Source organism: Gracilinanus agilis, chromosome 2 (assembly GCF_016433145.1).
Source record: "Gracilinanus agilis isolate LMUSP501 chromosome 2, AgileGrace, whole genome shotgun sequence".
Lineage (NCBI taxonomy): Eukaryota > Metazoa > Chordata > Mammalia > Didelphimorphia > Didelphidae > Gracilinanus > Gracilinanus agilis.
The window spans coordinates 469,495,775-469,519,110 of NC_058131.1; the positions used below are offsets into that span (position 1 = coordinate 469,495,775).

The 23,336-nt window shown below is 35.6% G+C and overlaps 1 protein-coding gene across 1 annotated transcript in view; it reads left to right on the plus strand.

Annotated features, from left to right (window-relative positions):
• LOC123235815 (potassium channel subfamily K member 16-like) overlaps nucleotides 1–23,336 on the plus strand; it is a 44,343-nt gene that overhangs the window by 9,614 nt on the left and 11,393 nt on the right. The window contains exons 3-4 of the mRNA XM_044662028.1: nucleotides 3,103–3,269; nucleotides 19,705–19,873. Coding sequence (XP_044517963.1) covers nucleotides 3,103–3,269; nucleotides 19,705–19,873 — 336 coding nt within the window. The remainder of the gene's footprint in view (nucleotides 1–3,102; nucleotides 3,270–19,704; nucleotides 19,874–23,336) is intronic.

Here is a 23,336-nt window from a genome sequence, read left to right on the forward strand (position 1 = left end):
ACCTAGGAGCCAATACACAGAAGTTAAGGGTTTAAAAAAATAAAAAAAATTAAAAAAAAAAAGTCAGCCTTGGAGATGAGAGGTCCTGGGTTCAGACCTTGGGCAAATCACTTAATTCCAATTGCCTAGCCCTTACCTCTCTTCTGCCTTGGAACCAATACAGATATTGGTTCTAGGACAGAAACTAAGAGGTTTTTTTAAAAAGGAAAGAAAAAGAAAAGAAAAGCTGGAGTGAAGGGAAATATCCATTTTTTTGTAACCATAGTGACAATAATTCATATGACCCATAAAGTGCCAGAGATGGACTAAAGCAGGGTAAGAGTAACCAATAGGTGAATGTCTACTCCAAACACATGAAGACTTCCCTGATGGAGTGGGCTGATGAGAGCTATTTGTTCCAGCTGCCATGAAGGAAGCTGAAGCAGGCACTAGTGAAGTGCTTAGAGCTTGGTTAGACATTGAAAACACCAAAGTCATCAGCTGATTCTTGGACCATTCCCAGTTGTCCTAACTCTTGTCTTGCCCCTGGACTTCGATAACTGGAAGAGAAAGTGAGGCTGACAACTTTGTGCAACTCTGCTTCTCTTAAATCTAATTCACTCACAAATCAAGATATCACCTAGTGATGTCATTGGGCTTCTTTGAAAATAAATGAACAACAAAGTACCATAAAAAATAATTGTTTGAGTCAGTTGAGAAATTATTTTCAACAACAATGTTAATAACTGGGAAATGGGAATGGATGTCAGAACAAAAGTTAGCCCTCAAAATGACAACTCAAACATTTTTTAGCTATTAATATGTATTTCATGAAAACTGTAAGGATTACAAAACTGATACTTGCATCTGAATCCTTGTGAAATTGTTAATAACAATGCTTTTTAATCATGGATCTGTAATTTCATCAATGAGGAATAAATTCCAAGATGAAAAGTCTTTTTACCCTTACAGATGGGAAGCTTATCTGCTATTTGGAGTCTTGGAGAATTACCTGGAAGGCATGTGGAAGTCAAATGACTTTCCCAGGGACACACTATAGTATAGACTAGAAGCAAACTTTGAACCAAGGTCTTCTTGACTTGAATCCTAGCATTTTGGTTTAACCAAAAATTAATTAGTTAGTTCTCTGCCAAACTTCAATAGCATTTTTGACTAATTTAATGCATGATTCTGCAAAAGATTATGAGATTTTTTTAGCTGTTTGGAGGAACTTTAAGATGCCAAAAGAAGGGACAGCTAGTAGTTCAGTGGATTGAGAACCAGATGTAGAAACTGGAAGTCCTGGATTCAGATCTGGCCTCAGTCACTTCCTGGTGGCTGTGTGATCCTAGGCAGGTCACTTAGCCCCCATTGCCTATCCCTTACTGCTCTTCTGTCTTAGAACCAATATGCAATATTGATTCAAATGAGAAAGTAAGAGTTAAAAAAATACCAGTAGAGGGGGCAGCTGGGTAGCTCAGTGGATTGAGAGTCAGGCCTAGAGACTGGAGGTCCTAGGTTCAAATCCGGCCTCAGACACTTCCCAGCTGTGTGACCCTGGGCAAGTCACTTGACCCTCATTGCCTACCCTTACCACTCTTCCACCTATAAGTCAATACACAGAAATTAAGGGTTTAAAATAAAAAAAAAATACCAGTAGAATTAAAGGAATGTTATCATATTCCTGTCTATGCCATTTTGTCATAAGAATAAAGGGATTACTATCTGTCTGAGCCAGAATGGGTAAATGGTGTCACATATAGAGAGTAAAAACGTGGTTCAAATGGAAACTAATTTTCTATTTGCTATTGTTAAAAAAAATTGTCATGAATGACTGTGACATATCAAGCAGTCCCTGAGATTCCTATGAAAAGAATATGGCTGTTCTTGAGCAAGTTAGCCAGGATGTAAAATGCTTTGGGGAAACAGTCATCTATGAAAACATTAAAGTGTGTTATATTATTCCCAAACATTCAAGATAAATGTTCCCTCAGGGACACTGATGGCAGAAAATAAATTTTTAGAAGGGAGGGAACTGTGGGATTTTAGCTCTTTAAGTCAATAAATTAAAGGGGAAAAAATAGCATTTGGAGTACTTTTCCCACAAGCAATGCCAAATCCACAGTTCAGAGAAAAGAGCTTTCAGTTAGTCATGTAACATGTGAGATAACAATCAGTCCCCAAAGCTATAGTATGACAAGAAGTGACCACAAAGTAAAAATGGAATTGAATTTCAGGAATAGGGATCTCCTGATTCAATTGTAATATGTAGTTCAGTTCATGCTTGAATTTTTATAACTTCTTAGATATTACCTGTTTTGTTGTTGTTGTTGTTGTTCACTCATTTCATTTGTGACCAACTCTTTGTAACCTCATTTGGGGTTTTCTTGGCAAAGAAACTGGAGTGGTTTGCCATTTCCTTCTCCAACTCATTTTACAGATGAGGAAACTGAGGCAAACAATGTTCCGTGACTTGCCCAGGGTCACACAGCTAGTTAAGTGTTTGAGGCCAGATTTGAACTACTTCCTGTATGACTCCAGGCCCAGTGCTCCTTCCATTGTACCACCCTACTGCTTTTTTTTTTTTTTATCAATTTAACAAATAAGGCACTATATTATGTGTTATGAATATGAACGCAAAACCAAAACTATCCCTTCTCTCAAAGAGTTTATAACATAATAAGGGGGACAAAATATATGAACAAATACTTTCAAGGCAGGAGATAATGGAATTCCAGACAAAGTTTTGTAAGAATATTCAATGAGACAAGATTTATGTGTGATTCATGTGAGCACTGATAAATAATGGAAAAAATATTCCAGACTACAATAATTTCTAAGCAATGAACTATCCCAAGGGGATTTTACTTTTTGTACCTGAAAAATTCAAATGATTTTCTTAAATGGCTTTAGCCCAGACATTATGCCAGTCAGCATACTTCAGGGCATTTGAAATTTGGTTCATTTTCTCATTCTTTATTGTTTAGAACTGTGCACATGGTAGGGCTCTTAGAATAACAATATTTGCTCGATGATAGCCAAGACTAACATTGAAAGAAGAGACTTGTGGCCGTAGACTGAGAGACATTCAATTTGTCCCCCCCCCCTTTTTTTTTAAACCAGGTTATGGGATTCTATCTCCCAAGACAGCTGGCGGGCAGCTTTTCTGTGTCATCTTTGCTTTGTTCGGAATCCCTTTAAATATCATTTTCCTCCAGCACGTGGGTAAGACGCTTTCCCTGTTAAGTGCAAAGCTTGGGAAATGCCTTAAGAGGCGGGAAATGAATGAGGTAATGATTATTCACTATTTCTATGCATTCTGTTTTCTTTAAGAAATGCTAGCTGCGGGGCAACTGTGTAGCTCAGTGGATTGAGAGCCAGGCCTAAAGGTTCTAGGTTCAAATCTGGCCTCTGACACTTCCCAGCTGTGTGACCCTGGGCAAGTCACTTGACCCCCATTGCCTAGCCCTTACCACTCTTCTGCCTTGGAACCAATACACAGTATTGACTCCAAGACGGAAGGAAAAAGAGTTAAAAAAAAAAAAAAAGAAATGTTAGCTGATTTCTTTCACAGCATGATAAACATGGAAATTTTTATTTCTTTCTCTCACCATTTGAAACATGAACACATGTTTCAAAGGGAGGGGAGAAGGGCATAGAGGTATAAATGCAAAACTACCATCAACTGAATTTTAATCTATTGAGCTAGAATCAAATTGAATACCTTCCTAATTAATCCTTAACTTTTATCAGATACTATTACTAATAATAATTATTAAAATTCATACTTGTCCTGAATTATTTTATTCATTTTAACCCATACCTTCTATCTTAGAATCAATACTGTATATTGGTTCCAAGTCAGAAGAGTGGTAAGAACTAAGTAATGGCAATTAAGTGGCTTGCTCAGGGTCACATTGTTAGGAAGTGTCTGAGGTTAGATTTGAACCCAGGAAGATGAGTCTTCCTGACTTCGGGTATAGTACACTACTTGCTATGACAAATAGCTGCCCATTTTACCTCTTGCCAGGACTATTGCAATAATCTTTTTACTGGTCTTCCTGCCTTAAGTCTTTCCCCATTCCCATCTATCTGCCACTCAGCTGCCAAAGAAATCTTCCTAAAGCCCAAGTCTAACTGTTAACTGGCCCCCACCCCTAACCCAGTTAACTTTAATGACTTCTTATTACTTCTAGGATCAAATGCAAAATGCTCTGTTTGGTCCTTTACAACTTGGTCCTTCTCATATTTCTAGACTTCTTACACTTTGTTCCTCAGTTAGAGAACAGACAACACCCAAATGGAAATAAATACCCCTAGATTTATTCCTTAGAGCTTAGGTTAAAGGAAAGTAAGCAGGGGAAGGAGGTTCGCTTCTCTCTTCCTATTTTAGTTCATGGCGTGTACAATGGACAGAACACATAGGAATTGCAAAAAGATTGATAAGAAAACAGCCAAAAGAAAACAGAAACACTTCCAGAAAAGGATGAATAGTTTGATCTTACCAGTTTTAAAAATGGAGGTGGTAAACCAAAATAAGCTACCCTATCTATGACAGAGAAGACATAGGGCTCCATGCTAGACCAACTGGGAATGCTCAAAACATACCCAGAAAATATGTTTTGTGTGATTGTACTTGTAGAACCTATATCAAATTGCTTATGGCCTCAGGGAGATGGAAGGGCAAGGGAGGGAGAGAAATTAGAACTTAAAATTTAAAAAAATGAATGTTATGTTTTTACTTGCATTTGGGAAAAAAATATTTAAAAAAAACCACTCCAAGGAGCTCAGGCTTGGAATGCTTTCTATCCTCACTTCTGATTCTGAGTTTTCAAAACTTCTTTCAAGATTTAACTCAAAATCTACCTCCTTCAGAGGCCTTTCCTGGTCCCTTCTTAGTACAGTTAGTCCCTTCCCCTCAGAGGACCTTCTACTTCTACTGTACATATTTGTATGTACATATAGTTGTATAGTGCTGCAGCCATTTGGATATGAACTCCCTGAGAAGAGGGACCAAGCTTTTTCCTTTTTAGTATTTTCAATGCTTACCACAGTGCTCAACATAGTAAGACCTTAATTGTTGATTGACCATACAAGACAGTTTCCAATCTCTATTATTATTTAATTCAATTTAATAAGTAATTGTTAATTACCTACTATAAGCCTGAGACTATGCTGGATCCTGGGGACTTGAGTGTTTATAGAATCATCAGTCTATACCAGGAGAGACCTCTGAAGCTGGAGAGATCCTGCATTTTGCATGTAGATCCTGTTGTCCCTCTGCCAAGGACAAATACTGCTGGGAATAAAAATTCCACAGGATTTGGTGGTCTGGATGTGCATTTGTCAGCATATTTAGCAGGGGTTCTTAACATTTTGTCACGGATCCCATTAGTAAAAACCATAGACCCCTTCAAACCAAATATGTTGAAATACAATTTCTTGAGAGCATCTAAGTGAATCAGTGGATAAGAGCCAGACCTGGAGATAGGGGAGGTCTTGGATTCAAATCTGACTTAATACACTTCCTAGCTGTGTGACCTTGGGCAAGTCACTTAATCCCAATTGCCTACCCCTTACCACTCTTCTGCCTTCAAACCAATGTTTAGTATAGATTCTAAAATAGAAGGAAAGAGTTTTTTTCTCATTTTGAAATTTAGAATGTTTTTCCATGGTTATATGATTCATGGTTTTTCCCACACTTCTTCCCTCCCCCCTCCCGGAGCTGAAAAGCAGTTCCACTGGGTTATACATGTATCATTGTTCAAAACCTATTTCCATGTTATTCATATTTGCAGTAGAGTGATCTTTTAATGCCAAAACCCCAATCATATCCCTATCGAACTATGTGATCGATCATATGTTTTTCTTCCACGTTTCTGTTCCCACAGCTCTTTCTCTGGATGTGGATAGCATTCTTTCTCATAAATTCCTATGGCTTGTCCTGGGTTATTGCATTGCTGCTAGCAGAAAAGTCCATTACATTTGATTATGCTGTAATATATCAGTCTCTGTGTACAATGTTCTTCTGGTTCTGCTCCTTTCACTCCGCATCAATTCCTGGAGGTTTTTCCAGTTCACATGGAATTCCTCCAGTTCATTATTCCTTTGAGAACAATAGTATTCCATCACCAACAGATACCACAATTTGTTCAGCCATTTCCCAATCGATGGACACCACCTCATTTTCCAATTTTTTGCCACCACAAAGTGTGAGGCTATAAATATTTTTGTACAAGTCTTTCCCCCTATCATCTCTTTGGGGTACAAACCCAGCAGTGGTATGGCTGGATCGAGGGCAGGCATTCTTTTAAAGCCCTTTTAAAGCATAATTCCAAATTGTCCTCCAGAATGGTTGGAAAAGGTAAGAGTTTTAAAAAAAATACAATTTCTCTCTATTTCTGTCTCTATCTCTGTCTCCCTCTCTCTCTCTCCCCTTTCTTTTCCTCCACAACAAGTTTATAGACCCCCAAGTTACCAATCTCTGGTCTATTACAACCTATGGACTTAAAGGAAGACTGTTGCTTTTTTCCTCACCTACAGAAGCTATCTCGAGAGGTGGTGACATGGTGTACCAGGTCACAAGAGTGAATAAGAAGGCTTACTGAATATGAAAGAGTCGAGGCCCATAGAGGGAAAATGAGACACCCAAGTGCATACAGTTTGTTGGTGGTCTTATTATCCTTTCTACTGCTGCACTGACATGCAATCTTTATCCAATGATCAAGTTGATATACTGGAGTAGCTACATCACACCCATTTTGGTGTTCTTGTTATAAAAGAAACCAGAAGCCATAAACCAATTGTAGATAAATGGAAGGACAGCTTGCAAAATCTTCCAAGAAGGGCAAATAAAGGAATAGGTAACATTGGTTTCTTCATTGCCCCCAAATCGATTAATGAGCTACTTGATCATCTCACTTTGCAATACATGATGAGCACAAATGAATAAATCACAATGGAAGAAACATACTGTGGATATAATTGTAGTTTATGTAACATTTTCTCTTGTGGAGAAGAAATATGTTGAAAAAACTAAGACTTTAGGATTCCCCAAATGAAGTTAGTATATATTTTAATACTTGGTGATATCCTAAAAATAAGTGGATAGCGAAAGTTCTATTGGAAAAAAAAACCATTCAGGATCAAGAAACAAAAGAGGCCAATGATTTGGAGATTACTCAAAGACTTCTGGCTTGTACAATATGAATAACTTTTAAGAACATCAGAAGATGCTGGACATGTCAAGAAATGAATGGCATAATTTTTTAAAACCCTTTTCTTCTGTCTTGATGTCATTACTAGGTATTGGTTCCAAGGCAAAAGAGCAGTAAATGGGTAGGCAATTGGGGATAAGTGACTTGCCCAGAGTCACACAGCTAAAGAAGTGTCTAAGACCCAGCAGGACAATTGATGCAACTTTGATGGGATGCCCCCACATGCTGCAGGATCTGTAATCTGATTGATGACCCCCCTAAAACCACTCAGGGTTATTCAAACTTACATAGAGGTTTTATACAAAGGGCTGATGGGACATTAAAAGGAGGCTCCCTTGCCATCTCTTAGTCAAGGCAGTGGAAAGTTATTTGGACCACTGCAATGACTGTCTCTGAATTGTCTTATTCCTTATTAGAAATGAGGGATGAGGAATCAGGAAACTTAAGAGTGACTGTGCCACAAGATAAAAGCAAATGGATTGGGTCTCCCAGATCAGTTAAACATTATCACAATTCATCTTAGGAATTTTGATTGAACTAATCAAAATGAGTTTCACTAGCTCATTTTAGCAAGAAGTAGCTGATAAAAACAAAAAAACAACAACTGGTAAAAGCATAGAATTTCAAAGTTAGCTGTTCATGTGTTTGAGTTACAGAAAAGGTCAAAGCAATACTAGGTTATATGGGATAAAGACAAGAAAAAGATAATCTGTGCAATTACAGCAATATTGATCTTTTGCTGTTCAGTTGTTTCAGTCATGTCTGACTCTCCATAACCCATGTGAAATTTTATTAGCAAAGATACTGGCATGGTTTGCCTTCCTTCTCCAGCTCTTTTTACGGATGATGAAACTAAAGCAAACAGAATTAAGTGATTTGCCTAGGATCACACAGTCAGTACTTTGCTGAGAACAAATTTGAACTCAGTTTTGCCTGACTCCAGGCTCAGTTTTCTATCTGCTGTGCCCCCTAGCTGCCCCAATATCCATCTATTTTGTTCAAATCAGGAGTTAGTTGTATCAACAAGGCAAGGATCCAGGACAACCCCAAAAGACTCATGACCAGAAAAAGGAAAGATATCCACTACCAAAGAAGGAATGGAGACCAAATGCAAATTGAAACATACCATTCTTTAATTTATTTCCTCCATGAACTTTTCTCTACTATAAGCAATATATGTCTTGTTTCATGACATGAAGAACATGGAGATATATATTATGTGTACAGCCTTTATCATATTACCTACCTTCTTGGGGAGGGGAGGGAAAAAGAGAGAGAGAGAGAGAGAGAGAGAGAGAGAGAGACAGAGAGAGAGAGAGAAAGAGAGAGAGAGAGAGAGAACATGGATTGCAAAATATCAGAAAATGATTATTTAAAATTTTATTGGCATGCAATCTGGAAAAAATTTATTACAATATAAAGAGTCAGCTGGAAAAATAGAAATGGATAATTGAAAGGCATAACTTTGGACTATCATTGTCTCTTAAAGACATTTAATTAATGAATCTTTAGACACCATTTGAGGCTGAAAGAGTCCAGAAAGTATCTTAGTCAACAAATAGTTCATTTCCTTGCCAAATGGAGAGAGGTATGGTGGATAAGGCAACATTGATCTAGTATAAGCTTTTTGCAAGGTATTACAGGACATAGTGCTGGAAAACTATGAACAATATTATCTCACAAAACAATGGGAAGTAGTTGAAGAGAAAATAAGCCTACAAAGAGATAAACTTGAGACATGAAAAAGCCAAGAGCTTTTGTGGATAAAACTGGAAACAGAACAACAAGTATATGCAACATGGAACAGATTTGTCAGAATTTTTGTAATGTTCTTTTCTCATAGGTAATGATAGTGGTGCCACCACATTTAGATTCTACCATTTCAATATCCAGTGCTGTGTCAATTAATACTACTTAAAAATATTAACTTAGGAAGAACAGCTGTATCTTGTTGAATACAAACAAAAGAAATCTATGATAGAGACAATATTATTTTAAAGGTACTTAAGGGATAGAATTTCAGCATCTCTAAAGGAGAGAAAGATCTAAAAAGAAAGGAACATTTATGTTGTTTTAACATAGAAAAGGCAACCAAGAAGTCATCAGTAACTACTGACTCCTATGCTTGTTTTTTGTCTCCATAAAATCTTCATGAGAAGGTTTTGTGCATGTATTAGAGGTATCTTTGATGAAAATATGAGAAGAGAATAGGCAGATTTTTGCAGATAGGTTTCTGTAACAGATGACATCTTTATGGTTACATTACCTATAAGAAGTCTAGATTTTATGTGATCCCAAAAAAATATTTTTCAGTGATTAAATGAAAGAAAATAATGAGAGAGAGAGAGAGAGAGAGAGAGAGAGAGAGAGAGAGAGAGACATTTATCAAGGACTTACTATGTGCCAGACTTTATGCTTAGTCCTGAGAATATAAATTGAGTAAAAAAAAACAAGATAATCCGGCCCTCAAATAAGTATGATTGGCATAGGTATTTCCTCAAATTTTGGCCCAAGGGTGAATTTGCCAATCAGAGGAGGAGATTGTAGAGGAGGAACATTGGTAGCTTGAGGATGGCTGATGGAATGTGGGGAATCATAGGCTGACCTAGATTTGTAGTAAGTATGGATGGCATGCAAATTTTTCTTTTTTGTAAAGATATTTTATTTTACCAATTACATGCAATAATGATTTTCCACATAAGTTTTCTAAAGTTATATGATCCAAATGTTTCTATCCTTGTCAGGTGACTAACAAACTTTCAGGGGTCTCAAAGGGGTGAGAAGAATGAGACATGGGGAGAAGGATGACATGCATCAGGAGGGACAATGAAGCTGATAGCAATCAGAGGCAAGGATAGTATTTTATAGAGAAAGTGATGTAGGCTAAGGGATTAGGTAAGCTTTTTACATGGGCAATGGTTAGTAACGATTTATATAATCTTAGTACAATGACTTAGTTTACCTCACTGAAACTTAGACAGAGTTTTCTTTAGGATAATAAATCAATATGTCAATGTGTAGTCATCTAACAGAGATTCTCATAGAACTCTTGCACCAGTGATTTCTTGGAAGGACATTTAGTATTTGGGAAAGAATTGGATTAAGTTCTCATGCTGGGGGGTTTGGGAAGCTACATGTCTGACTACTTCTAGGTTATGGTTGTGATTTTACTAGAGCCTATTCTCACTACTGGGGGCTACATCTGCTCCTTTTTTATTTAAATTTAACAAATGAAGACAAGGTAGGTGAAGGTATGATTTGTGTGGATTGTGTAAGGCTAGAAGGCTAAATTCCCATTCTATTTGCTTGGAAATAGAGCTTTTGAAATTTCATTTTTTACTAGGGCTTTTTTTTTTCAGAATATGCTGTGTGTGTTGACCATAGTGTTTTGTCATAGGCAGACATTTCTCCACGGCTTTAGCATAGGAGCTAAGATGATTTCCACTCAGAGTCTTTCTTGGCCTCAAAATCAGTTGGCCCAATCCTGGGTTACTAAGACCACCTCCCCTGATAAGACTTTTCCTCTGAGATTTTTGCATAGCCTCAGTTGGATTGTTAGACTTGCTATGGCTTTCATTAAGACTCAAGGTCCTTTTGCCTTTATGACAAGCATCACCTATCATAACTTAAGAGAGCTACTCTTATTAAGGGCCTGACTCTGTTAGCATCCAATTCTTGATTCCATAAGCCAAGAAAATGTTGACTTTTTTACTTAGAAGTCAAATTTGTTTAATTTCTAAGTGTCCATGCTATTATGCTGCTATGCATTATGTTCTGTTACAGGGTAATATACTAGAGTTTGGTATGAATCTTTTCTTCCTAATCAAATCTGCAATAAGTGTTTGGTATAAGACATTTGTGTTAAGTCTTGCTAAGTGTGGATCTATTATACTGTGCTATCTTCTGGTGGAATAAGTGTGAGGCTAGATTGAGCTAACAGAAGGGGAAATACACTTTAAAAACTTACATTTGATACAGAAATAATTATACCTAATATCAGAATACAAGTTTGTACATCATCATAAGTTACATTTTTCAAGGTGGTTGAACCACAACAATAGTAATAATTGGGCTGGGGTTAATAGTTAAGATTGATTAATCTTAGGGAGTATTGTCACCTCCAGGGATTGTTCTGCCATCTAAACTGTTCTTTTGGCTTATCGCCAAATCAATGGCTTTGATGACTCAGATGTTTGGAGTAGTCATCTGGATTTTTTCTTATTCGGCTTTCCCTGAAAGGTTCTCTGCTATAGGTGTTCATTTCCTGTGTAAATAAAAATAAAACCTTTACCCCCATATTATAATTCTGGGTTTTTAAAAATTATTTTCCAGTTTTTTTCTAAGTTTCAATACTCACTAACAATGCTTAAGCTATCTGGCAATTCTTCCAATTCATACAGAAAAAGGGTTAGCAATTTTGTTGGGAGGTAAATTTCCACTAACATTATCTTGATTAATGATGACTGGTAGGGGGGCTGGTCAGTAACTTGGAGGAGAATCAACATTATACTAATATATAACATAATATCTCTGTACACTGTCATAACCAATATTTTTGTTTTAACTGTCTCTTTTTCTCTATATTTCTTTTATATTTTCATAAGTAAACCTAAAATGTTACCAATTTTTATTTAAACAAATTTAAAAAATATTTTACAATATTTTACATTTTTACCATTTATTAATAATATCTACAGTTTCCCCTTTTTTATTTTAAATTTGCATTCCAATTGTGGTGAATTAGGGAAACCTGTACAATATTATGGATGTTATAAATTGGCATTAGCTTCTTATTTATTTTTACACTTTATAGAGCTAGAGTTGGTGCAAGTTTCTTAAGCAAGTATATGCTTGAATGGTCACTGTACTTCTCTGAGTCATTGTTTAACAGGCAGTTGTCTACATACTTTGTTAAGTTTTTATAGAATATTCATTTCTGGCAAGGCATAAAACAGGGAAAATAAGCAAATAAGTTCCTTACTGGAGTCTTGAGAGATATTTTGTAGAGTCTAATGGAAAGAAAGATTCTATATTGTGAAGTTCTTGCATGTTTCTCTTTGTATATGACATTACCCAATTGTGTACTCAGTCTCAGAATACTATAAAGCCATTGAAATACAGAATAATGCAACAGAGATTTGCATAACCATATGTATTTAAATACAACATGGACAAAAAATGCACAATGAAAAGCCTATGTCACAAACCATTTAATTAGTATATAAGATGCCTTTATTCATATCTATATTGCCTTTATTTTATATCTAGATATTGCTATCTAGGTATCTAAAGATATCTCTATTTGTCTACTATCCACATTAGAAATGCAAATATATCTATAGCTGTTTTTTCTTTTAATTCCAAAATTTGCAAAACCAAATAAAAGAAGTGTTTCCACATATAAAATGAGATTGTACATAAATGAAATCACAAATATCTTATATATTTAGCTTTATTTTCTTAAAATCTACATAATAAATTCCATCCACAAGTGTCCCAGACCGTTACCACCCTCCCTGCATCATGAAAGATATTGTCCACGAGACTGACAAGTTTATATAAATTAAATCTTTTATGTTTTTACCTTTCAGTTCATTTTCTGGAGGTAATATTTATGGTTTATTCTTCCAGCATTAATTCTATGGCCACATTCTCTTGGTTCTACTCATTTCACTGTTCATTATCTTATATAGTTCTTTCCAAGTTTTAAAAAAATTAGCCTGCTCATTGCTTCTTATGGTGCAGTAGTGTCTTCCCACAATCACATAACACAATTTATTTAACAGTTGCTCAATTGATGCATATCCCCTCAATTTCCAATTCTTTGCCACCACAAAGAGAGCTGCTATAAATATTTTGGGAACATATGGGTTCCTTCCCTTTTTCCCTGATTTAGGAAACAGACCCAGCAACAATGCATAGTTTTATAACTCTCTGGGTTTAATTTTGAATTGCTCTCCAAAATGATCAGATTAATTCATAGCTCTACCAGCAGTGTATTAGTGTTCCATTTTCCTGCATCCCCTCCAACATCTCTGTAGCTATTTTGGTAGAGAGATAGTCAATCAGACAAATAGCTAGCATTTATTAATAATCTACTATGTGCTAGCACTGTACTAAGTTCTGGGACTATGAGGAAAGGCAACCCCCACAAAAACCCCAAATCTCCAGTCCCAGCTCTCAAAGAGCTTACCATCTAAAGGGGGAGACAATATACAAACAACTATATTCAAACAAAGTATATTAAGGATAAATCGAGAACAGTTTTAGAAGGAATGCATTAAAATTAAAGAGGACCAAAAAAGATTTCTTGTAGATGATAAAAATTTACAAGGTAGCTAGAGAACATAGGAGAGATACATGGAAAGACAACATAGGAAGACAAACATTTGAGTATTGGGGACAGTCAGTAATAAAACTCAGAATAGAGAGATTAAATGTCATATTTGAGGAACATAAAGGAGGCTAGTGACACCTAATCACAGAACATGTAGGACAGGGTAAGGAGTAAAAAGACTGGAATGGTAAAAGGGGAGCCAAGTTATGAAGGGTATTAAGAGTTAAACAGTGGGGCAGCTGGGTGGCTCACTGGATTGAGAGCCAGGCCTAGAGACAGGAGGTCCTAGGTTCAAATCTCTCCTCAGACACTTCCCAGTTGTGTGAACCCAGGCAAGTCACTTAACCCCCATTGCCTAGACCTTACCACTCTTCTGCCTTTGAACCAATATACAGTATTGATTCCAAGATGGAAGGTAAGGGATTTTTTTAAAAGAGATAAACAGAATATTTTATATTTGATCCTGGAGGCAATAGAGAGCCACTCTAGTCTAACTGACAAATAGGAGACTGCCATGGGCATACCTGTGCTTCGAGATCATTTTGACAGCTGAGTGAAAGAAAGACAGATTGGAGTAGAGAGATCTGAGGCAAAGTGAATAACCAGAAGGCTATCACCCAAGGTGATGAGGTCCTGCAATGAGGTGGTGGCAATGTCAAAGAAAAGAAAAGGATGGATACAAGAGATTTTAACAAGGTTAAATGACAAGATTTTACAACTAAATTAAAATGAGATGTGAGATTGAGGAATTGAGGATGACATCCTGGCAAATAGAAAGATGGTGATAATCTCCAAAAGTATTACAGGAAGTGGAGAGAAGAATTTGGAAAGAAAGAAAGGAAGAAAGAAAGAAAGAAAAGAAAGAAAGAAAGAAAGAAAGAAAGAAAGAAAGAAAGAAAGAAAGAAAGAAAGGAAGGAAGGAAGGAAGGAAGGAAGGAAGGAAGGAAGGAAGGAAATGAAGGAAAGAAGGAAGGAAAGAAGGAAGGAAATGAAGGAAAGAAGGGAAGGAGGAAGACTAACTTAATAGGTTGTCCTTTGGCATTTTTCATGACATCGTTGATCAATTTCCATAATAAGCATATGTTTCCATGTATTGTACCTTGCTTGAAATTAACTCAGTCCAATATAGAAAAAGATAGAGCCAGAGGGATCTTTTATGCTTTAGCCTTCTTGATTGTGCATCAAAAAGATATCACCCATTATAGAAGATAGTCTTTGAAAGCCTGTGTATTTCATTCTCATATTTTTATCAATGATGCCCTCAAAGTGTTTTAACAAACATTCTCATAAAGAGTTTATTGACACCAATCAGGCCTATAAATCAATAGCTGCTGATGACTTCTTGGTTAGCTATATAGCTTTGTATTTATTTTAAATAGGTACTATTGATGAATAGCAATATTGACCCAGAATTCTTTAGTATGAAAAGATCAGAGAGTTTGGGGAAGTTTTGCAGTGATTTCATTGTCCCAAAGTGCTCATTCCTGAAAAAGTTCATCTCCTCAACACTGCTACTCTCCTAGCAGTGCTATAGAGTGGCAAATCATGAAGCATTATGATCTTGGAAGAATAAAAATCATGTTACTATCATGTTACTCAAAAGGCAAGAGGAAAAGTGGTACAGTAAAACAGAAACTGGTTTGGGAGTCAGAAGACCTGGGGTTCAAATCCATCCTTAGTTTCATGATTTCTACCCATATGTCTTTGAATAAATCATTTAATTTCCCTTGGCCTTAATTTCATCTTTTCTAAAATGAAGGAATTCACCTGGCTGGTCTCAAATGTCTTTTCCCAACAATAACTCAAGCATTAGAAGTGTGCAGAATACATCATTAGGGACTTATACCAGAGTCAAAGGAGGTGGCTGGTAATGTAGAAAGACTGAACAACAACAGATAGCTCCAGTATGTGTTGCTATTCTGAGGCCCTGAAAGAAACCAGAGAAATGTTTCCAACAGGTTGGAGAAATTATAAAGAATTTATGGAAAGCTATGGGCAAGAATTGTACAGGTGAGGGATGCACAGAGAATTGAAATGGAGCAGGTACACACACTAATGAAAAAGTAAGTTGTAAATTAAGTAAGCTTAAAAATTGATATCTCAAAATGGGAAATGGAAATGTCTTCCTAATACCTATATTTTACAGAATCCTTACAAAGATTTTTCTGCTTAGAGTATTTTTTCCTACTAAGATGTTTATTCTTTACAGACATCTCATAAATCTTCAACATCTTTAAGGAATTAGTAAGAAATTTAATTTACTCTGACACTGCTACTTACTGTTGTAGCTATTATTATTGTTCACTATTTTGCTGGCTAGTCATTTCAGTCCTGTCTTACTCTTCATGACCCATTTTGGAGTTTTCTTGGCAAAGATACTAGAGTGATTTGCCATTTCTTTCTCCTAATCATTTTACAGATGAGGAAACTGAGCCAAACAGGGTTAAGTGACTTGCCCAGATCATGTAGCTGGATTGGATTTGAACTCAGACCTTTTTGACTCCAAGCCTAGTACCCTATCTGTTGTGCCATCTAGCTGTCTCAATTGTACATTGTACCACATTGCTTGTTATTCCCTCACTGATGCACATTGGCAAATCTGTGATTTAGAGATTTGCCCGAGTCCAGTTAGAGGTTAATGGACTTGTCCAAGACCATTTAGCCATTATATGTCAGAGGGAGAGCTTGCACTTGGCCTTCCTGATTTCAAACCTGGCCCTCAATCTACTATACCATACTTCCTCTTGCCTTGCTCATAGTAAACAATAAACATATTAATTGATTTATTGTGAATCTACTTTGCAAATGGGGAAATTGAGAAAAATGGTGAAGCAGTTTATTCTGTATCCTGCACTGACATTGTACAACATGTAGCAATAGATTCCACCATTTGGAACTGCTCCTGTCATAGTATCCCTGCAAAGCATAGCTCTTTATCAGAAAACTATATAATGTTATGTGAACACAACTACAAAACACTTTTCACACAAATAGAACTAGATCAAAACAATTGGAAAAATATTAATTACTCATGGGTAGGATGAGCTAATATAATAAAAATGACAATGCTACCAAAACTAATTAACTTGTTCAGTGCCATACCTATCAAACTACAAAAAACCCTTTTTTTATAGAATTGGAAAAATTATGACAAAGTTCAACTGGAAGAACAAAAGATCAAGAATATCAAGGAAATTGATGAGAAAAAATGTGAAGGATCAGGGTCTAGCAGTACAAGATCTTAAACTGTACTACAAAGCAGTGATCATCAAAAAATATGGTACTGCCTAAGAGAGAGAGAAGGGTGGATCAATGGACAAGATTAGGGATGAATGACTTCAGCAATCTAGTGAATAAAGCCAAAGATCCTAGCTTTTGGAACAGAAAACTCACTATTGACAAAAACTTCTGGGAAAATTGGTAATCAGTATGGGAAAAATTAGGTTTAGGTCAACATCTTGCATCCTAAATTCAAAATAAATATAAAGAGTGAAATCATAAATAAATTAGGTGAACATAGATTAGTATGCCTGTCAGATCTATGGGAAAGGAAGGAATTTAAGACCAAGAGATAGAGAATATTACAAGATATAAAATGAATTACTTTGATTATATCAAATTAAAAAGGTTTTGTACAAACAGAATCAATGCAACCAAAATTAGAAGGAAAGCAAAAAACTGGGAGAACATCTTTATAACAAAATTCTGTGACAAAGGCTTAATTTCCCAAATATGTAAGGAACTAAGTCAAGTTTATAAAAAATCGATCTATTTCCCAGTAGACAAATAGTCAAGGGACATGAATAGGCAGTTTTCACATATGAGATCAAAACTATCAATAAGCACCTGAAAAAGTGTTCTAAATCCCTCCTTCTTAAAGAAATGCAAATCAAAACAACTCTGAGGTACCACCTCATACCTAGCAGGTTGGTCAATATGACAGTAAAAGAAAACAATAAATTTTGCAGGGGATGTGGCAAAATTTTTTTTGGCAAAAAATTGGAAAAATGAGGGTGTGTCCCTTGATTGGGGGAATGTCTGAACAAATTGTGGTATATGATGGTGATTGGATACTATTTTGCTATAAGGAATGATGGACTGCTTGATCTCTATATGAATTGGGAAGATATCCATGAACTGATGTGGAGTGAAATGAGCAGAACCAAGAGAATATTGTATACAGAAACTGAAACATTGTGGAATGATCAAATGTAATAGACTCTGCTACTGATAGCAATGCAATGATCAAGAACAATTCCATGGAACTTAAGAAAAAGAATACTATCCATATCTAGAGAAAGAACTATGTGAATAGAAATGCAGAAGAAAAACATGATTTATCACTTGGTTATATGGATATATGATTTGGGGTTGTGGTTTTTAAAAGATCACTCTGTTACAAATATGAATACTATGGAAATAGGTTTTGAGTAATAAGACATGAATAAACCAGTGGAATTGCTTTTCAGCTCTGGGAGAGGGGAGGGAAGGAGAAGGGAGAGAATATAAGTCATGTAACCATGGAAAAATATTCTAAAAACAAATAAAATAATGTGAAAAAAGTACATCACCTATAATTAGAAATTTAAAAAGAGAAAATCATATAATGATCCCATAGTTGAGTGGCAGTTCACATCATCATGGGAAAATGTAGTGCTTAGTGATTTGTTCCTAGTCTTTGGAGAAGGTGAATAAGTTTGAATATTTTCTTTTGCCTGTGTTTTTAAAAAATTTAATATAATATTTTATTTTTCCAAATTTCATGTAATAATTTTTTAATATTCATTTTCCAATATTTTGAGTTATCAGTTTTCTCTCTCCTTCCCTCCCCTGCCTCTTGCTAAGACAGCAAGCAAAATGGTCTAGGTTAAACATGTATGATCATGCAAAACATATCTCCACATTGGTCATGCTGTAGAAGAAGACTCCTATAACAAACAAAAACATAAAAAAAATTGAAGTGGAAAATAGTATTATCTGCATTCAAATTCCATCAGTTCTTTCTTTGGAGGCGAACAGTACTTTTCATCACGAGTTCTTTGGTATTGTCTTTGAACATTGCAGTGCTGAGAATAGCTGTCATCCATAGGTGATCAATGTCCAATGTTGCTATTACTGTGTACATTGTTTTCCTGGTTCTGTTTCCATCACTTTGCATCCTGTAAGTCTTTCCAGGTTTTTCTGAAGTCATCTTGATTGTCATTTCTTATAGCATAATAGTATTCCATTATAATCATATACACCAACTTTTTGAGCCATTCCCCAATTGACAGCTATCCCCTCAATTTCCAATTCTTTTCTACTACAAAAAAACAGCAATAAATATTTTGTATAAATAGATCATTTTCCTTTGTTAATAATGCTAGTACCTGAGGAATCAGCTTTAAAAAAAAGGCTTTACATTGTTTTCCTCCTTATTATACAAATGATAATTACAATTATGGCTAACTCTTATATAATACTTTATAGTTTGCAAAATGCTTTTACAAATATTATCTTATTTGATACTCCCTACAATGCTTGGACATAGAAGCTGTTATTATCTCTATTCTACAGACAAAGAAACTAAGGCATAAATGGAGAGAGTAAGTGACTTGCCAAGGATCACAGGACTAGGGAATGACTAGGCAAGATTAGAATTCAGAACTTCCTGACTACAAGTTCTATGTTCTGTCCATGTCCTACCTACTACCTGTGTTTCCAGAACAAGAAAAAAAATAATTTAAAGGCTCAGAGACACATCAGGAAAATGACATTTGACCACTAAAATAAACAACATTCATTAAATACATATGTTTGGCATAGCTTAACATGATGCCAAGCCCACGCTCCCTAATCATAATCAGTGATGATGGGTGCACTTAGTGGGCTGGTATTCAATAAGTCCCATCATTAGGACTGTGAATAATTGTATTATAAACATTGATTCACCATAGAGTAAGAAAAGAAGCACTTTCTTAAGACAAATATCCCAATTACAGACTTAGAAAAGTTAAAGTTGTTTTTTTATTAGATTTTAAAGATCTCAGAGTGAAATGTAAGATCTAAATTAGAAATCCTATTATTGACTTTAATGCAAATCCTTAGTTCCTAGCAGAGAATAACATGCTTGATTCATTCTAGATTCATGGAATATCTACTAATATTTGATCTTTTTTCATTTTTCTCTAGAAAAAAACCAGGTTTCTGACACTTCTGATTTTCCTGATGTCTGGAATTATCATCTTTTTTGGGTTACCACCATTTGTCTTCTGTTCAACAGAGGGCTGGACCTATAATGAAGGGCTTTACTTTACATTCATCACTCTAAGCACTGTTGGTTTTGGTGATTATGTAGTAGGTAAGGAGTCTTGTGTTCATATTTGAAATAGTTCTCTCATTTAAGGCAACAGATTGAAATAGCTTTTGAAATAAAGTGTCAGCATGAGATGCATCATGTGTCTCTGTTGGAGTAGAGAAATGTTAAAACTTAAACACATACACTAAAATATTTTTTAAAAAATTTCTCATAGCATATAGCCAGTATTATTCTGAGTTTTCTTTATTCAGCTTTTTCTTATGGGAAAATGGAAGGAAGAAAGGGAGGAAGAAATGAAGGAAGGAAGGGAGGAATGAAGGAGGAAAGGAAGGAAGGAAGGGAGGGAGGAAGGAAGAAAGGAAGGAAGGTAGTTATTAAGTACTTATTATATGCGTAGCATTGTGCTAAGCACAGTGATATCAGCATAAGCAGAAAGATAGTCCTGCCCTCAAGGAGCTTACATTTTAAAGAGGAAAGTTGTGGTTGTTGAGTGGTTTCTGTCATGTCTGACTTTTCATGACTCCATTTGGGATTTTCTTGGCAAAGATATTGGAATGGTTTGTCATTTTCTTTTCTAGTTCACTTAGTGATGAAAAAACTGAGGCAAACAGGGTTAAGTGACTTACCCAAAGTCATATAGCTGGTAAGAGTCTGAGGACAGATTTAAATTCAGGAAGATGACTCTTCCTGACTCCAGACCTGGCACTCCATCCACTGCTAAAAAGCATGAGAGGGACAAGAATAGTACTTGATGCAGAGGTAGAGTTTTGAAGTCTAGAAGCCAGGAATAAGACCAGTTGAAGAATGGAAGCAAGCCTGGGCTTTTCCACAAAATGCAGGCTCCAGAAGGAACTCACCAATAAGAGGAGGGAGAGAATATTACTAAAGGATAATCCATGATGAAAAGATTTTTTTCACCTAAAAGAATCTATGACGAAGTTTACAAGATGTTGTTAGCATCCACTGAAACTCAACCACTGAAATCAAACAGTTCTCATTACTCATACTTGCTGGAAAGATTAACACTATATTTTTGGTGTGCTCACCAAAAATACTGCATTGGGATTGCAGGATTATATCTTCCACCAGGCACTGCCAGACAAAGGAGAACCAAGTTCTAGTAAATGAAAATAAAAAAATAATTCACAGAGGGCCCTGACATTCCAAGAAATTGTTTCTGATAAACATCTTTGCAGAAGAATGAAAAGGAAATAGGTTGTTTTGTTGAATCAGCAGAACCCTTCCTGTCTTAGGATCCTTGACTTTAGAGCTAGAAGGCAACTTCAATGTCATTTGAAACAGACCCATACTTTTATAGAAGAAGGAACTAAACATCAATAATCAAACCAAGAGAAATCACATCATTATCTCAATAGATGCAGAAAAAGCCTTTGACAAAATACAACACCCATTCCTATTGAAAATACTAAAAAGTATAGGAATAGAAGGGCCATTCCTCAATATAATAAACAGTATATATTTAAAACCATCAGCAAGAGTTTATACCCCAAAGAGATAATAAGGAAAAAAGATGTGTACACAAATATTCATAGCTGCATTCTTTGTGGTGGCAAAAAATTGGAAAAGGAGGGGATGCCCTTCAATTGGGGAATGGCTGAACAAATTGTGGTATCTGTTGGTGATAGAATACTATTGTGCTGAAAGGAATAATGAACTGAAGGAATAATGAACCTCTAGGAATTGATACAGAGTGAAAGGAGCAGAACCAGGAGAACATTGTACACAGAGACTGGTACACTGTGGTACCATTGAATGTAATGGACTTCTCTACTAGCAGCAATGCAATGATCCAGGACAATTCTGAGGGACTTATGAGAAAGAACACTATTCACATTCAGAGAAAGAATTGTGGAAGTAGAAACACAGAAGAAAAACAACTGCTTGATCACATCAATGGGGATATAATTGGGGATGTAGAATCTAAATGATCACCTTAATGCAAATATGAATAATATGGAAATAGGTCTTGATCAATGACTCACGTAAAACCCAGTGGAATTGCTCATTGGCTTTGGGAAAGGGGTGGGAGAAGGGGAGGGAAAGAACATGAATCATATAACCATGGGAAAATATTCTAAATTAAGTAATTAAATAAAAATTTTCAAATTAAAAAAAACCCATCGGCAAGTATCATCTGCAATGGGGACAAATTAGAAGTCTTCCCAATGAAAGGAGTGAAGCTAGGATGCCAATTATCACCTCTACTATTTAATATTGTTCTAGAAATGCTAACAAGAGCAATTAGAGAAGAAAAAGAAATTGAATGGATTAAAATAGGCAATGCGGAAACTATCACTTTTTGCAGATGATATGATGGTATACTTAAAGAACCCCAGAAAATCAACTAGAGACTAGTGGAAATAATTAACAACTTTAGCAAAGATGCAGGGTATAAGATAAACCCACATAAATCATCAACACTTCTATATTTTCCAACAAAACTCAGCAGCTGAAGTTAGAAAGAGAGGCTCCATTTAAAATCACTCTAGACAATATAAAATATTTAGGAATCTATCTGCCAAGGCAAACACAGGAATTATATGAAAACAACTACAAAACATTTTTCACACAATTAAAACTAGATTTAAACAATTGGAAAAATATTAAATGCTCCTGGGCAGGATAAGCTAATATGATAAAAATGACAATCCTACTGAAATTAATCTACTTATTCCGTGCCATACCTATCAAACTACAAAAAAAAACTTTTTTATAGAATTAGAAAAAAACTATAACAAAGTTCATCTGGAAGAACAAAAGATCAAAAATATCAAGGGAAATAATTTTTAAAATGTGAAGGATGTGAGCCTAGCAGTACCAGATCTTAAACTGTACTCTAAAGTAGTAGTCGTCAAAACAATATGGTACTAGCTAAGAAAGAGAAGGGTGGATCAATGGAATAGACTAGGGATGAATGACTTCAGCAAACTTGTGTTTGATATACCCAAGACCCCAGCTTTTGGGACAAGAACTCACTCTTTGACAAAAAGTTCTGGGAAAATTAGAAAACAGTATGGAAAAATTAGGTTTAGATCAACATCTTACACCTTATACCAAGATAAATTCAAAATGGATAAATGACAAACATAAAAAGTGAAATCATGAACAAATTAGGTGAACATAGATTAGTATACCTGTCAGATCTGTGGGAAAGGAAGGAATTTAGACCAAGCAAGAGACAGAGAACATTACAAAATGTGAAATGAATGACTTTGATTATATCAAATTTAAAAGTTTTTGTACAAACAGAACCAATGCAACCAAAATTAGAAGGAAAGCAACAAACTGGAAGAACATTTTTATAACAAAACTCTCTAATAAAAGTTTAATTTCCCAAAAATATAATTTACAAAAAAATCAAGCCATTCCTCAATAGACAAATGGTCAAGGTACATGAATAGGCAGTTTTCACATGATAAAATCAAAGCTATCAATAATCACATGAAAAAGTATTCTAAATTCCTCCTGATTAGAGAAATGCAAA